Source organism: Amphiprion ocellaris, chromosome 5 (genome assembly GCF_022539595.1).
Source record: "Amphiprion ocellaris isolate individual 3 ecotype Okinawa chromosome 5, ASM2253959v1, whole genome shotgun sequence".
Taxonomy (NCBI): domain Eukaryota; kingdom Metazoa; phylum Chordata; class Actinopteri; family Pomacentridae; genus Amphiprion; species Amphiprion ocellaris.
In genome coordinates, this window is record NC_072770.1 from 4,605,242 (window position 1) to 4,623,672 (window position 18,431).

The 18,431-nt window shown below is 41.9% G+C and overlaps 1 protein-coding gene across 8 annotated transcripts in view; it reads left to right on the top strand.

The window, feature by feature from the left end:
- nav1b (neuron navigator 1b) overlaps positions 1–18,431 on the top strand; it is a 97,085-nt gene that overhangs the window by 29,593 nt on the left and 49,061 nt on the right. For 5 of the 8 annotated variants that reach the window (XM_055010640.1, XM_055010645.1, XM_055010642.1 and 2 more), the window contains exon 4: positions 16,549–16,651. In XM_055010640.1, the coding sequence (XP_054866615.1) occupies positions 16,549–16,651 (103 nt within the window). Of the gene's footprint in view, positions 1–8,861; positions 9,893–16,548; positions 16,652–18,431 lie in introns of those variants that run through there. The other 3 variants (XM_035948996.2, XM_055010646.1, XM_055010647.1) reach the window with 1 other exon arrangement.

Below are 18,431 nucleotides of genomic sequence, written 5' to 3' on the forward strand. Positions count from 1 at the left end.
TCCTCAGCATGTGAGGGGAATTTTTGGAAAAACCCCCCCCCTCAAAACTGCAGTCTTCATCCCTCAGGCTGCTCACATTCCAGCCAGCACAATGATATCATTAGATCTTTCTTTAGACGCATTAATTACCACATGACTTCAGCACCATGCATTCTCTACACGTGCTTATAACACTATGCTTCGACATGCTGTAGTGTGCAAAAGTTATGGATGCTAAACACATGCAAGCATTGAAGTATAATGTAATAAGTAGTTTTTATGTAACTAACTCCTCACAAAGTGTAGTAAACAGACAAAAACACTATATCAACTCAATATTCTGTCTGACTCCACTTTGCCATTAAGACAGCACTGGTTCTCTTTGGTATATTTGCACACTGTTCGTCAAGGTACTTAGTAGGTAGATTGTTTTGAGCGTCTTTGAGAACTTGTCACACTTCTCTTCTGTAGAAGCAGGCTGTCCCATGTGCTTTTTTTCCTCTTCATAATCCCACGCTGACTCTATGATACAGATCAGGGTTCTCTCAAGGCTTTACCCTCTGTTGGTAAACTCCTTGTTCTTCTAGTCATTGAATATAGTTCTTTCTGACTCTGTTTGGTGTGCTTGCTTTTTTGAACAATTAATTTTGGATCAGTCTCTGATGGTATTATGTAATGAATAAAAATCTACAGCTTTTTCACAGCATTTTCCATGTGACTATATACACATTTACACTGTTTTCACGGTGGTTTTCCCCTTGGAGCACATGTGGAGGTCTTCCTAATATTCCTGAGCCCATTGCATCATAGTGCTGACCAGCAAAATGCACAACAGACAGCTGTGTCACTGTCCTACCATGTGTGTACACACACTCATATGCACACAACTACAACCCCTCACATGGCCAGCTGGAGAATATGAATCCGATCCAGATATGAAAGAAACCAAATGAAAGATTCAACTCCACCCTCCTTTCTCCTGAGAACTGGTGGCGACTGAGAGTTTCGAGATCAACAGAATGAAAACTACATTCAAGAACAATTCAATGTGACTATTCTGTGAGGAGAAGACACATTATAGCCGCATGCGTGATTATGTTGACAGTTACTGACATAGCTAGGTATGGCTGCTTGACTCCAATTGGGTAAAGTGGTGTTCTGGGCTAAATGCTAACGTTAACTTAACCTGAATCAAGGCTTATGCTGATGTTTTGCAGATTTACTGTGTGCATTATCCAGAAGTGTGAGTATGCTAGCATTTGAGTCATTCCAGAATTGGAAGACATTTTACATCCCATCGATCAAATTTCAAATATTGCTTGTACAAAATACTAAAACATGCAGTTGTTGTGTAAATGTACTTGTTCTGAGACCAAATCTAAAAACCTAGGAGAGAAGAATGTTTGAAAATATTTTTTAAAATACCAAATAAGTCTGGAGTTCCCCCTAAAATGCCATTTTTCTCTTGTCCCACCCCCCTGATGACCTAATTGAAGCTCAAATAAAACAGTTAAAATAAACCCAAACCTCCTTTTTTTGGTATTGCTTTTTTCATTGATGTCTCTTGCAATTGCACAATCATTTTTTAATCAACATAATATTTTAGATCTGTTGTGTAGAACTAGATGTTGATATTCCTTCTCGCATACATGAAGACTCTGTGGGATGGTCAAGGGAGTGAGGACACCCTCTGGATTATCAAGTAGGGACCCTCCTTCATCTGTGTTTTCACACAACACCTCCAGAGAGTTCAGCAGTGAATCCCAGCATCCCAGGTTCACCCCCTAGATACTATCTACTCACCTAAAGACCCAGGTGGAATCCTTTCTTTTCATCCACAGCCACTCACTTCCATTTTCAGCAGCTCTGGAGAGGTACATGATTGCTTGCCGGTGGGCCTTCCCGTGTACTCCCATCTCCTGGAGAAGCCTGGATGTTGAGGTGGCTACGAACCCTCTCCAGCCTACTTTGACTGGTCGGACCCTCACCTTCCCACCTTGCTATTTTGCATCAGTGGGAGGCTCCGTATACCTCAGTTTCTTGCGCTCATAGGCCTCCTCTACTGAGTTCTCCCAGACCACTGTGAGCTCGATGATGTAGACTTGCCTAAGCAAGGCTGACCATAGCACTAGGTCTGGTTGCAGGATGCAATCTCAGGTTGGAAGCAGAGCTTTTGGTTCAGGTCTACCAGCATCCTCTAATCGCAAGCCCCACTCAACTGCCCGGGAACCGGGCAGCCAAGAGAGGCCCGCCCAACAGGATCCTCACCCTCCCAGACAAATGTTGTTTCTTGCCTTTGGGTCGACGTGGGTGGAAGGGCATTGCGCAGTTTTCAGCACCAGAGCCAGACAGTTCAGCATCTGGTTGTGCCGCCAGATGTAATGGCCTTGAGCGAGGCTGGTTTGCAGCCCACAAAGATGCGTTTGGGTGTAGCTGGAGTCGGGCAGAGTGGGGTCCTCACCATACCATTGGTTGAGATCCTTAGGTGGTGATGGGACATAATAGGCTGCTTTGATGGTGAAGCTTGCTCTAAACCGGTGGTTCTCAGATAAATATGTTTTTTTTGTTTTTTTTTAAACACACACACACTTTATATTAAAATGTGAATATGCAGGGCTGTGTTATTTTATCTGATTCCATTCATTTTCTTGTTTTTCACAGAAAAGATCAGGGGTGTCAAACTCATTTTAGTCCAGGGCCTACATAAAGCACCAATTTGATCTCCAGTGGACTGCACCAGTAAAATCACAGCATAATAATGTTACGATTTCTGTAAGGCTCAAGCACAGGAAAGAGATGAGACAGACAGAAACAGTTTAAACGGTTTATTTACAGAGATTAGTTGTACAGGAACTGAACTTGGATGTCAACCGGAAGTGATAGACTTTTAAAAAAAAAACAAAACTAACTAATAGGTTACTTCTAACACTGCCTCCAGAGGCAGGTGGACTAAAATAAGGAATAAATGCAAAGGAAAGGAACGAACCCACTACAGGTAACACCTGGGCAGGGATGCAAAAACTAATACAGAGATTCAAAGTACCAAGAGCTAGAACTAACAAATTTGAGCATGAGATACGCAATACCAAATGAGGGACTACACTCACCACAAATAAAACCAGAATACAACAAAAATACTAACCTGAATATGTGCTATGAACGGGTGGGTATACAACGAGCAACGGAGGCTGCAGCTTGTGGCTGAAGGTACGAGGCTGCGATGTCAGGAGTGGTGAGGGAAAGAGGGGGATGAACCAGGTAATCGTCCGGGGGAAGTAAGCTGGGTTCAGAAGTTGTAGTGGCGGATCTGGATGGGCTGTGAGGTCCGAGTGGCAAGGAACGGATTGTACTCAAGCAGGTGGTAGTCCAGACTAGGAGAGACAGAGACACGAGTTACTAAAATACTGAAAGCTGCAAAGACTGGACAGAATGAGTCAACAATTGACTGGTTCATTCAATGATCCAGCATTGAGTGGTGAGAGGCGTCTGGTTATATTGCAGAGGAGAAGAATGCTGATTGGCTTGGTCCACCTACTCGCGCTTCTGCTGATTACTGATGGCGGATCTGAATCACCTGCCACCACAGCCTCCATACCAAGCACACCTAAAAAGGAAATAGAAATAGGGAGAAGGAGGAGCCCTATCCAGAGCCTGCTGCTGCAGGCCTGACAGATAATCTATAAATAATCACAATTCTGAAAATTATCACATTTAATGAATTATGTTTTTACAAAGCATAAAGATCATCCTGAAATTTCTTAAGAAAAATAAGTTCAATTTCAGCAACATGATGCCTCTTTCAGTATCCCACAGCTCTTGCCAAGAGATCTTCCTCTTTTCCACTCCTTCCCATGTCATCCACTGCCCTTGCTTTGCCTGTGTGAGTGCTTTTGCACGGGGGGCTGGAGTCTATCCCAGCTGACTCAGGTGAAGGCAGGGGACACCCTAGACAGGTCACCAGTCTGTCACAGGGCCACATACAGAGACAAACAATCACTCTCACATTCACACCTACGGGCAATTTAGAATGATCAGTTAACCTCAGCATATTTTTGGACTGTGGGAGGAAGCCGGAGTACCCGGAGAAAACCCACACATGCACAAGGAGAACATGCAAACTCCATGCAGAAAGATCCCAGGAAAGCCGGGACGCGAACCAGGGATCTTCTAGCTGCAAGGCGAAAGTGCGAACCACTACACCACTGTGCAGCCCGTACTTTAACACACTAAACAAAATAGTCCTTTATCTTATGTCATTCAGTAATAAAAAAATACTCACCGAAAATGTCTTTTAATCCAGTATAAAGCAAAACTCCTGTTGATTTAGGTATCGTTTTTAACAGCGCTTCCGAGAAGCGGCCAAAATAGCGACCTGATTGGATGAAATCAGCCAATCAGAACGACCCTATAGAAGTCTGTGATTGGCTGGTTTTGTGGCACATTTGTTACGCTGTGCCAAGTTGAGCGAGCGTGAAGGCAGAGCTGAGCGCATACAGAGTATAGATGTTGAGCGAGAGAGACGTAGCGAGCACATAGAGCGCAGATCTGCAGGACAGCAAATGACAAAACCAAGTGAAAAACACTATGATTGTGCGTGTATGTGGATAGTTGCAAACATACAAGTAGATTTTTTGAGCACAGAATAGATTTTTGTTTGCTCAGATTAAGTTTTTCTTTGCTCATGCTTTTTTTCTGTGCTCAAAATTTCAACCTGCGCGCTCAGGATTGTGGCACAAGTATAATTCCATAGAAAGATGCATTAACACTGATAAGGTGCAGGAGCTTGGTGTTAAACTACATTATTGGACAAAGTAAAATGTTGACGTGATGATGGTGCTGCAAAAGTTTACCGTCATCCTGAAGGGACAAAATTTCTAATGTTTGTCACAGAGATAACCAAAGCCAGCAGGGTTCATCCTCTGGAGACTATGAAATTCTATAGTGCCATTAAATAGTTATTGAAATATTCAGTCAGGACCAAAGCTGTCAATTGATCACTCAACTGACCAGCTTTTACCATCACTTGATAATAGCTGTTCATTTTCTCACAGTCAAATGGAAACTTTATACATTGGTTTGTAGGAATGTGTTATCCCATGATTCATGAACAGCTTCCCACACCCCAAAGCAAATCAGTTATTCACTGCATCATGAGAGTGAGGTCACTGAGTGATCTGTAGTCAGCAGGGGCAGAGCTGGACCTCGTGATGAAAAGGAACAAAACTTGACATTGTTTTCAGAAAGTAATTGCCAGATAAAACAGCGTTGCAGGTCCGTGAGCCACCCCAGGTCCCCTGAAAGCCAAATAAAAAAAAGCAGTGGAGTGTGCTGCAGATCCATTGTGAGAGTTAAAGCAGTTCTCTGTGAACATTGTAGCTAACAGGTCAATCATATCCAGTGGATTTGCTCCATCTAGCATGGTTCTATTCAGTCATACTGGTTTGTGGGGAAAGAGCAGTTGCCTCTTTATGGGAAAACTCAGTCTAAAAGCATTATATTTGGTCCATTTAAATTAATTCGTCTGGAATGATGAATCAACTTCAAAGCTACAGGACTGTTTTGAAAGTACAGACTGGGAGTTGTTTACTCAGGACACAGATTTGGAGGAATATACCACCTCTGTTCTAGCCTACATAACCTTTTGCACTGAAAATGTGTTAACAACCAAGACCATCAGAGTATTCCCCAACCAGAAGCCATGGCTGGACAGTGATGTGCGGTGTCTGCTCAGGGCACGGGACGCTGCCTTTAAGTCAGGAGATAGGTTGGCCTACAGCCATTCCCGCAGAGAGCTGAAGAGGGGCATCAGCGAGGCCAAACGCAAATACCAGCAGCGCATTGAGGACCACTTTAAGGCCAACGACTCACACAGCATGTGAAGAGGCATCAAGGCCATAACTGACTACAAAGGCAGCGCACCACCGACCAGCAGCGACGCCACGCTTCCAGATGCCCTGAATGCATTTTTTGCATGCTTTGACACCCCCTCCACCAGTGTACCAGCCTTGCCCACAGCACCAACCAACCAACCAGATGCCCACCCGAGTCCTGCAACAACATCAGGTTAGGTCAAAGATGAAGAAAATCAACATCACCAAGGCAGCAGGACCAGACGGGGTGCCGGGTTGGGCCCTGACGTCATGTGTAGACCAGCTAGCAGGCATGTTTATGGACATTTTCAACTGCTCCTTACAGCAGGCTGTAGTCCCCACATGCCTTAAGTCCACAACCATAGTGCCCATGCCCAAGAAAAGACTACCGCCCAGTTGCCTTGACACCAGTAATAATGAAGTGCTTTGAGAAGCTGGTCCTGCATTAGATCAAGGACATCATTCCTGCTCATCTGGACATCCACCAGTTTGCTTATAGAGCAAAGAGATCAACGGAAGATGCCATCTCAACTGCCTGCACACGGCCCTGACCCACCTGGAGGGCCCCAACACCTACATTAGAATGCTATTTGTCAATTTTACATCAGCATTCAACACAATCTTATCCCATAAACTGATAACCAAGCTTGGCCATCTGGGACTAGACACCACACTCTGCTCCTGGATCCACAGCTTTCTCACCGGCAGACCACAGAGTGTCAGAGTAGGAGAGGTGACATCATCCACACTCTCACTGAGTACAGGTGCACCTCAGGGCTGCGTCCTCAGCCCGGCCCTCTTCACCCTTTTCACACATGACTGTACTCCCATCCACCCCTCCAACATGATAGTAAAGTTTGCTGATGACACCACCATAGTGGGATTAATATCTGACAACAACGAGACCCACTACAGGGAGAAGGTCCAGCACCTGGTCAGCTGGTGCTCTGAAAGTGACCTGGTGATGAATACCATCAAAACAAAAGAGATCATTGTGGACTTCCCCCTCCACACCTCTCTGCATAAATGGAGAGGAGGTGGAGAGGGTCAACAACATCAAGTTCCTGGGTCTCCACATCACCAGTGATCTCACATGGACCTCCAACACCTCCCACTTGGTGAAGAAGGCTCAGCAGAGACTTTTCTTTCTGCAGAGGCTGAGAAAGGCCAAGCTCCCCTCACAGCTTCTCATGAACTTCTACAGGAGTACGATTGAGAACATTCTGTGCTGCTGCAGCACAGTCTGGTTTTCCAGCTGCACCGCTGGAAACAGAAGGGACTTGGCCCGTGTTGTAAAAACTGCACAGTGGATTGTGGGTGCACAGCTTCCCAGCCTGGACTCTGTCTATGCTAGCCAGCTGAGGAAAAAGGCCAGCAGCATCGCCAGAGATCCCACCCATCCTGGACACAGACTGTTTGTCCCCCTTCCATCAGGGAAAAGATTCTGGACATTAAAAACAAAAACCAGCAGACTGCGGAACAGCTTCTTCCCCAGAGTTGTGGCTGCCATCACACCCCCCACCCATTGCCCCACCATCACATCCCCCACCCATTGCCCCACCACCCAGTCATTCCCCCCTCCCGGCTCATCTGTGCAATAAGGACTCTACTTTATTCCTGCAACACTTGACCACTTTATCAACACAGACCACTTTACTTTGTTTATAGTACTTTGATTCTTTTTATTTTTTAAGAGTATTTTTATCTATTTTTATTCTTATTTGCACTGCTGCTAATTGTTGTGTTTTTCCAGACAAATTTCGTTGTACTTCTGCACAATGACAATAAAAGTCTCTTTTTTAAAAATTTCTATGTGACATTCACATAATAACATGGGGGTTGTATTACAGTTGTTGAGTAGTTTAGTTTAATTGTTTCTTTGGCAGCAGTGTGCAGAGCAGTGAGGTCTGGTGCAGATGACATGCAGGCTATGAGAGAGGATTGTTTCCATGGTACAGCCCTGCATGTGAGCACTGCAGAGACTTCTGAATCCTCCTGAGAGACAGCTGTGTGGAATATCTTAAAAAGATGATTACACTCATGCCAGCAAATAAACCCTGCACAAAACAATGTGACTGGATTTTCATTTTAACACCGTGATATGTGTCTCCTTGTGTGTGTGTGTGTGTGTGTGTGTGTGTGTGTGTGTGTGTGTGTGTGTGTGTGTGTGTGTGTGTTTAAATGCATCTTACAGAGATTTGAGGATACTTCCAAAGTGTGGTTTTGGGTGTGTTACTTGCTTACACTGGCACATATTGATGCTCATACAGCCTGCAGAAGTGAAGTCACTCATTTGGCCAATATGCTGGCTTTTAAGCCACGTTTTCTCTTCTTCTGTTTCTCAAGAAGTGGATAAAATGACCCAATCATTTTTTATTATTTCATCTGTTTTTGCTGACTTTTATACATTATGTACATAAATCTTTAAAGTCAGTATTTATATAGTTTGACTAGAATGAACTAGTTATCCATTTATAGCAGTGCAACACACTCTGATTTTCTGGCATATGACTTATCCAGCTGTAAATCTGGAATAGATATCATAAGGAAGCTCAGACAGGATCAAGAGATAATCTGGATGCTCCAGTTGTTGCATTGTGTGGCTCTGTGACAGTGATTGTAACGCACACTACAGTATGTAATTATATATTTAAACGTGTATCGCTTCACACATTAATAATTCTTCCACAAACACAACTCATACATCACGATAAGGATATTGAACAGTGAACACTGGAGGTGCAGGAGGGGGAGGGGAAGAACAAAGGAATCGGAGGGGATGGTGGGAAAACATGGTGCATTAGAGGAGAAATGTGACTGGTTTTAGAAGCCACAGATGATCCATTCCTGTCGCTCGCTTGCATTTCACATATTCTGCTGAGACATAGTAAAGCATCTTTAAATGAAGGGAAAATGAGGCAAGGAGGAGGGGAGGATGGGAGGGAAGGCGGAAGTGAGGGAGAGGCAGCAGAGAGCAGGGGGGAGGAGGGAGCGTTGCTGCTGCTGTCATTCTGCTGCTACGCTGTTCAGCAGCAGGAGGGTGTGCTGAAGGGAGGAGTGTTGGAAAAAACAGAGGAAAAGAGGACTGAAAGGGAAGGAGAGAAAGGGAGCGCCTGGGCAGCACTGCAACAGCTGCAGCTGCAGCAGCCTGTCAGGAGGGAAGAGAGGCAAGAAAGAGGAAGCTGCAGGATTGCCTTAAAGGAAGCTTTTTTTTAAAAAAATGTATGGTTCTGCACAAGGAGAAGGGTTTAAGTAAGGAAGCCTGTTTTCTCCCTCCTGATGTTTTTTGATATGGTCTCATGCAGGAGGCATGCTTGGAAATAGTGTGAAAGGCAGAGAAGGATATTTGAAGATGGACAGGACGGACAGCACAAAGGCATACGGCCAAGCAGATGGCAAAGGAGTTGGTATGGCAGCTAAGAGGGCCAAGTCTGGAGTGCCCCAGAGCTCACAACGAGGTGAACTAAAGGTTTACCGGGCAGGTAGTTCTGAGGGCAGGCTACCAGTGCCCTCCAATCTCCGCAAGCAGAGGTCTATGACAAACCTGGCTGTACTCACTGATGCTGAGAAGAAGTTGCACCTCTATGAGCCAAAGTGGTGTGATGACATGGCCAAGCCTGGAGCAGGGCAGGCCAAGATGGGCAAGCCAAAGACAGCAGGGGGTGGTGGCACTGTCGGAGGAGGTGCCCCCCTCTCTCGAAACCTTTCTAAGTCCGAACACTCACTGTTTCAGGGCAAACCCAAGCCCTTCAGCCCTTTGGCTGCCCCATCAGCCCTGAGCAAGCAGAGCCGCATACCTCGTGGTCCTTATGCTGAGGTGAAGCCTTTGAGCAAGGCACCTGAGGATGGAAAGTCAGATGACGAGATCCTTTCCAGCAAGGCGAAAGCCAACGCGAAGAAAGCTGGAGCCGGAGCCGGAGGGGAGTCCGGTTCCAAAGGCCAGGGGGAGGAGGGGGGAGACAAGCCCTTCCTGAAGGTGGACCCAGAGCTGGTAGTGACAGTGCTGGGCGACCTGGAGCAGCTGCTCTTCAGTCAGATGTTAGGTGAGTACAATAGAGCAGTCTTGATGCCTCTACCACCCTGGGTCCCGACAGCATTTGTGGGTTTTGTGCTACAAACCAAAAGCCTTGTTTGTGCAGTATACAAGCATGCCCCCTTTGATACAGCCACCACATGGCACCTGCTTGCTGGTGCAGATCCACATTTTCCTTGAATGGATTTTATGCAGCTCCCCAACTGAGAGAGGGAATAAAAAAAGAAGGCATCCTCATGCCTGCAAAGCATGCTGCTACTATTATTTTACTGAATGCTGTGTCTGAGGCTTGATGGCTTTGATTATATTTAACATGCTTGCTTGCTGTCATAACATTGCCGGATGATTGCATGAAGTCTCGGGGGTTGTGGATTTTTACCAGCAGACTGATCTCCTATCTAAAGCTTTCATTTGCTGCAACATATGCCCTCAAGACTCCATCCATTGCTCCACATATGCCTCCAAAAAACAGAAATGGATGTAACAGCATGCCATTTTGGGTTCCTTATAGGCACCGAGACACATATTTAGCCTCCTCCCAGCTTCATTCATCTGCAGGGCGCTGACAGATGGTTTACACCCTGTGTACTAGTCAGGCGTAAATGGCAAAGAAAATGGCTTGGCTTTCTCTCTGGAGATGTAGGTCAGGTTTAGTAATAGAAGAACTTGAGGAATAATGGCTGTATGATCATCACATGATGGTGATTGTTATTCTGATGACTTCCTTTTTTGTTTATTTTTTTCTTTGTATATGCATGCCCTTTGCGTGTAATTGTATGTGTAGTATGCATCTAATTATCACCAGTAGTCCCATGAGGATTTGTCTTTGGAGATCTTTTAGTTTCACCCAAAAGTCAGATGCATTAAGCTTAAGATGAAGTTTTCCCCTTCATTCTTTCCAAGAGAAGTTATTTTTCATCTTAGCCATTTTCCTTTTCAGACCTTGTATTTGTTGGCGAGGAAAATTGTCTTTTAGAAATTGTTTTTAATGCATAAAATTACAAAATTCTGATAGAAGGTGTACTAAATTTAAATAAGTGGAAAAGTAGCATCTTTGTTTCTATTCTTTGTCCTAAAATTCCATCTTATACCGGCATGCATTCCATGTTTCATCCACTCAGTATCATCAGGAAATCATGTTTCTGTAGCGTCCTAATGAACACGTATGTGATGATTTAATCTATTATCCACGCTTCACCAGTCTATATAGGCATTTATAAGTCATACTTGTCACACTTACACTACAGATTAGAGTGTAACTGTAGATACATGATATAACAAATAGCAACCTGCACATGGCATGTCTTTTGTGTGATTGAGTGTAAAACCACAATCAAAAAAGCTCTGTACATCTCTGCATGACACCCATATCTGCTTTATTGACCTAACTGCATAACAATTTTTCATAACGCCCAGGGCTGATACATTCTTTTATTATTTTGTATTGCATTCAACCTCCATATTATCTCAAAATCAATTGAAAGTCATGACTTTTTAAAAAGGGGGTTTATCATCTCAATTAACTATTTATAATCATTTAAGATGTCCATCCCATGTGGGCATTTGACACAAGTCAATTGCTTTGTGTTCATTAAAGAAAAACCTCCCCCCCCAAATTAAAACAGAACATTATGATGAAAAGACAATTACCAATTACAACAGTAATTGCTGACTGGCATTTGTCAGCCAATGATGGAGAAAACCCTGTTTTAATTATAGTAATATTACTATTAAGGTTCAGGACAGCAGTATCTGAACACTCTTCTCAGAATATCAGGCTGAAAGTTTTTCTGGATCCTGACTGTACATGTACAGTGGGCATGCTTGTTACTGTAAATTGAGCTTTATTTATAGTCAGCAGTACATTCAAAGCTTGGTTAATGCTCAATGCTGCATTCTGCATCAGCAGCATATCTCATTATGAGCTCCCTGAAAGGATGCTTTTATTTCTGAACATAGAGGATCTCTTTGTTTACCAATATGACATCAGGAATGACCAACTTGGTTAATAGACTCATTTATTAAATTATCCATGTAAGTTTGTGGAGCACTGCATACCACTCCATCATCACAAGACTTGGTATACACAAGAAATATAAATGCTTTCCCTGCAGAAACAGATTAAAAGAGTTATCATGCTTATTTTGTGGATTGTTTGAGCCTGGATATCAGATAAATCTTGTGAGCCTCTGTTTACCTCCCTCCTGTTCCAACAGAACTGGCTTTACACAGGCTGCTGTGTATTCGATTGAAAAAGACTAATCATTTAAAAAATATATACTTTGACAATCTGATTTAATATTATTAAAATACTAGAATCATGTCCTCAGAGAAAGCAGAAGATGTGAGTAATACAGACAGACTACTCCTGATCATAAAAAAGCTCTTTTCTAGACAATGAGGGAGTGAGCAAGCCTCATTTCTTCATAATTGTATGAGATCTGTCATGTCAATGCATCAGTGGCCTGCAGCTATTATAGTGGAAAAGGTAGTGCACATGTGGAGAAGCAGTGCTCATGGTCGGCATATTTCAAACAACCATCACGTAACGGCCAGAGATGTAAACTTTTGCGTAAATTTTCTTATTTCTTGGATCGCAATATATTAAACTTTATTTAATCGTGGTATACCAATACCATGTAATTTAAAATTGTTCCACTGTTTTTTAGTACATCTGGAATAATAAACAAACATGTAAACAAAAATTTGTTTCAATCCGTTTCTTCTTTCACAGTGTTCTAGATGTGTATGGATGCGGAATGGAAGGAAAAGCTGTGTATCTTTGTCAACAAGTCTCTTTTAGGTGGTAACAGTTTTCTGATCAAAAATTATTTGAAGATGCCAGTTTTAGAAAAACTATTAGTCAAAATTTCAACCTAATTGAATGTGTCAGCTCATGGCGAACACAAAAGCAATGGGTCTCTGGCCTGAGGGTCACAATGACATATTTCCAAAGTGATGATTTTGAAGGGGGCTGCACAGTGGCTTGGTGATTAGCACATTCGCCTTGCAGCTAGAAGATCCCTAGCCTTCCCAGGATCTTTTTGCATGGAGTTTGCATGTTCTCCGTGTGCATGTGTGGGTTTTCTCCAGGTTCTCCAGCTTCCTCCCACAGTCCAAAAACATGCTGAGGTTAATTGGTGACTCTAAACTGTCCGTAGGTGTGAATGTGAGTGTGATTGTCTGTATATGTAGTCCTGTGTTAGGTGTTAGACTGGTGACCTGACCAGGGTGTCCTTTGCCTTCACCCTAAGTCAGCTGGGATAGACTCCAGCCCCCGAACCCTACAGAGGATTAAATATATATAGTATAGATAATGGTATAAAGAATATAAACTCAGTTCATTCAGTTCAAATCCTTTAAATCCATCCCTTCCTCCATCACTACAGGTGTACCCCAGGGCTCTGTTCTCGGGCCCCTCCTCTTCATCATTTACCTCCTTCCCCTCGGCAACATCTTTTGCAAATTTAACATTCATTTCCACTGCTACGCGGATGACATCCAGCTCTACCTCACCAGTAAACCCTCGTCCACTCTCCCTCACTGATTGCATCGGTGAAATAAAAGCCTGGTTCACCCTAAACTTCCTTAAATTAAACAGTAACAAAACTGAGGTTCTCCTCATTGGCACTAAGTTCACTTTGTTCGAACCCACCCTACTACCCAAATGAGGATTAAGATGTGTGTATATATATATATATATATATATATGTATATATATATATATATATATATATATATATATATATATATAGTGGACGGATGGATGATTTTCAAGGCTGTGGGTATTTTTTGTTGAAGAGATAAGTAATTTTCCAATCGACATTTCCTTGCTGGATTGCCTGCCATTGTAAGGATCTCTGAAGAGATCCTTTTGTTTAGGGTCAAAATAAAGCAGCTTCTCTTTCTATTTCAAGTGTCTCAGATTTTCTTGTGAAATCTATCCCAAAAAAGGCTTAAAAATTGCACGTGGAGGCCAATTATGGCAGCCAGTCCTCTCGCTGATCATCTTATGGAAATTTCTCAGTGCCTTCATGCAACATGCGAGAGATGCGAGAGATTTATTATGGACTTAGCATTATTTGTAGGGTTAATTACTGAAGGCCAATGGTCTACTTCAGAATTAACATTGACAGGCTTTATTCTGTGCCTCCACTATGGGGGTGTAGAGCACTTCCTGATGCAGCAGCATCATTCATAGGACTTTCCCGATTCAGGTCTGCTTCAGTATTCTGTCTGAGTTTTCCTTCGCTATCCAAGCATCACTGCAATGCAGGGTGCCAGAGGGCTGTCAGTAACTAAACAGGGACACAGTGCATGTTGAGTACACGATATACACAAAACAGATGGGATTCACATGTGTGCTATGTGTCTAGCATTCCTGGTTTACGGTATTTCCAAGAATTAATTACAAATTAAAAAATAAGCAGTATGACGGTATCTGAATGGGATGACACATGGTTTGGGTGGAGGATGTGACGTGACTAATTTTGTCAGTGTTGAAAGTTGGAGATGTTATTCTTGGTCTTCTTTTTGATAACCACATGAAGCTTGCGCCTTTATGTTTGGTAAGAAGTATGGAGCCATGCCAGTAGACAGGAGTTGAAGAAAAAGAAGGATATTGACAATGATCTGATGACAGAACCAGATTTAGCAGCACTGACAACATTTTTTTATACATCTCTTATAGTACATATCACATTTTTAAAATAATATTTTCTTTGGATCAAATGACACTTTGAAAAAGAAGTGTTTTTATTATTTTGAGTGTGACATTGAGCACTAATTTGACAACAGGAACCTTGTAGAAAAATCTATTTCTTAATGGCCTTGTCTTAAATCACTGTGTTTACTGTATATTCCACTATTGTGACCATTTTATTTGAGCTCGTGGTGTTTTTTTTTTGCCAGCAACCCTGCAAAGTTATCACATTTTATAGATGCAGTAATTAACAAGTATGTAACAAGATCGTTAAAGTACACTACTGTTCAAAAGTTTGGGGTCACTTAGAAATGTCCTTATTTTTGAAAGAAAAGTTTTTTTCAATGAAGATAACATTAAATGAATAAAAAAAACAGTCTAGACATTGCTAATGTGGTAAATGAGTATTCTAGTTGGAAACAGCTGATTTTTAATGGAATATCTCCATAGGGGTACAGAGGAACATTTCCAGCAACCATCACTCCTGTGTTCTAGTGCTACACTGTGTTAGCTAATGGTGTTGAAAGGATAATTGATGATTAGAAAACCTTGTGCAATTATTATGAATGAAAGTGTGAGTTTTCATGGAAAACATGAAATTGCCTGGGTGACCCCAAACTTTTGAATAGTAGCGTATATTTGTTAGTCATCATGCAAAATGATGATTCATAATTGTCACTCCTGGCTGTAGCATGAACTGCTGCATATGAGGAATCAGGAATGACTGTACAAGGGAATGATCTGGATGCTTTTCAGTTGCTCTTCGCAAACCTTCCTCCAGGTTTCTACTGTAGCAATCAAGCTGCATTATAATCTCTCCCCAAAAGCTAATTATACCACAGCCCACACAGTTTTGTGTTAGAATAATATTAAAGTCAATATATCATTCTGTCCAGCACTCACAGTCATAAGTTACAGTGCCTGTCAAAACTGCACACATACAATACAGCTATCTTGCATTACACAGAGGTGCACACGTTTCCAGAGGTCTGTTGGGTTTTCACTGAACCCAGCTAATTTCCTCCAAAGTTCTATACTAAACCAATCTTCAGATTCATTGCAGATTTGGGTTTTCTACATCTACACTGCAATAGGACATTAAAAAATGTGTTTTAAATAGTATGTAAATGTTTTTCTATTATACTGGGGCCTACAATTCACACCCTGCTGAATTAGTTCAACAGCAGTTCAATCATGCGTTCCCCTGACATTCTCGTCTCTCATACAGCCTTTTCAGTTAATGCAGTGAATGTTCATTTTCTTCCTGAGGTTTTTGCTTCAGTGCGAAAGTGGAAATCCCCACTTTCATGTGTTTATAAGACACGGAAGTTTCTGTCATTTGTTTCTGTGATTTGTTACAGCAAACACAACATAATCCTAATTGTGGTGGAATATTGAGTCAGTTGTCATGACCCACTGACTGTACATTCTATAATGTTTGCAGCTTGGTCCAAATGAGCCGACCTACAGGGAAGTTTTTCTGGCTGTATTCAGCTTGTTGTTAGCTGTTTGGCTTGAACTGAATGACTCTGAGATAATGCTCTGCAGATCAGAAACCCAAAGCTCCAGGAAGAAAATATCTGAGAAAAATCCTAGTGTGTCATGATTCCCCCTGGTGGGCAATCGGAGCTACAGACGACCTTCAGTATTTAATTTTTAAGGATGTAGCAGAGGGGTTTAGGGTGGAGGTAGTCATGGTGAAGCAGCCCATGGATTGAACTTTGTTTGCCTAATGATGTGAACATACATTGGATATGTTCTTACACAGAAGGCAGCTGTCACATCAGTCCAGACACAAATAATGCAAGTGAAAACACAAGCATGGAGGTAGCAAATGTGTGCACGCATGCGTGAATTGTCTTAGAGCAAAAACAGGACCACAATAAAAGAACACCTTGTATCTGAGGTTTATTTCCACTCTCTAAATGTTTCATAACCTTTTGTTCTGCATGACTGACCCACAGACCCTGAGTCTCAGAGGAAACGAACTGTGCAGAATGTCCTTGACCTCCGCCAGAATCTGGAAGATACGATGTCAAGTCTGCGAGGCTCCCAGCTGAGCCATAGGTAAACACAACACCTCTACATTTCATCATTTTGTATTGTTTCATCATAGTGTCACCAGTGACAAATATCACTTAATCCTTAGATGCAGGTCAAAAATGACCTGGTGAGGTGGTTTTCTTGCAACATCTTTGTCATGAAAAGTATTTATCATTTCATTTAAAAGCTATTCCTCAAAACACATGTTTTTAACATCATTGCATTTAAACATTTAAGTTACCTTTGTATTTTTAAAGAAACTGTAATATTTGTATTACTACCCCAAGCTCATTATCACTGATAATGTCATACAAGAGGTAATGCAGTACACAAACTTGGAGGGATGGAGAGCAGCAACAGCAGGAGGAAAAGAGTGGAAAAATGTCTACAAAATGCATGTTGACATTCCTCTATTGCTGTTCTGTGTAATATTCTTTTTCAATTATCAAAATGTTCAAAATCTATTATAGAATGGAAAATAAACGTATTTCAAACATGAAATCATTCTTGTGTGGACAAAAATACAATACAAACAAACAAGAAAAGCACTCAGAGAGCGCAGTACTCTGCCAATGCTGCTCTGTTGTATGATTTCCAATGGATAAGTCCCGATAAGTCCACAGTGGTGGCTCTGCAGTAGGATCACAATCATGTGACTGTCAGCAGGCAGCTGACGTAGTGTTCATTCATTTCTGACCTTCCCTTAAAATTTCATCAAAATCTGTTATTCTGTTTTTGAGTAATGCTGCATACAGACGGAAAGATAGATTAACAGGCAGAAGGACGTATGTACACTGATTGTCACATAATTCCACTTTATTCCCTGGTGGAGTAATAATACAAATGATTATTCTTAGTCAAAATTACAAAAATGGCAGAAAAGCACAATGATTCTTATACGGGTCATTTTTGACCTGCTTATGCAAGAGTATAGGGTCTAATCACTCATGCATCTATGGGTTAAGATAATGCCTGTTTTCATAGAATCATGGGTGAAAAACATTTATGACATCTAAAGAGAAGAGAAATGCACATTTAGACAACAAACAGCTGAGAGCTTATTGGATCAATACACAACACACTCATATGTAAACAGGTGTGCCGTGGCCGCTTGGAGAGTTGCCACCTGGTGCACATCTGGTTTCCATCCTTCTTAAATGGCCCAACACTGTTTCATAGGCATGACTTCATGTTAGGAATATCTGTTTTTGGCTCACAAGCAAAAGGCCTCGACATTAATTTGTTTCGACAAGCACAATGTAGCAAGAGACTGCAGGAGAGGCGGTCGTTATTTTATTTGGATGTTAAAATTCAGATGTGATAACCTGTGTAACAAAACTTTAAATATGAGAAGATTTGTATTGCTTAAAATACTTGAAACTTTCACTATTGAGTATCTTTATATTTACAGCAGAATATTATGTACGTATAATCCGAAATCAACTTCTAATGCTGATATTATGGAAAATTTTATCTAAATCTGAAGGTGTCTGAAGCTTTTCAGTCTCTGCTAGTGTGCAGTTTTGTGAGTGTGTCGAGGCAGCTGCTGTCTGAAAAAGTCCAGATTTAATTCATTATGAGCTATCTGCCAAAAATAAAATAGCTGACAGACAAAGTTACAGACAAGCAGGCAAAGAAAAATGTTGCACAAACATTTAGTCGTTTCAAATTTCAATTTGACCTTTAAATTGGTTTGGTGTCAGGATGCAAAACTTCAAATAAGTGATAATGTTACTCTGTCTTTCTGACGTGTAATTAGACAGTTTGTTGTAAACATGTTGGGCACAATACTTAATAAATTGTT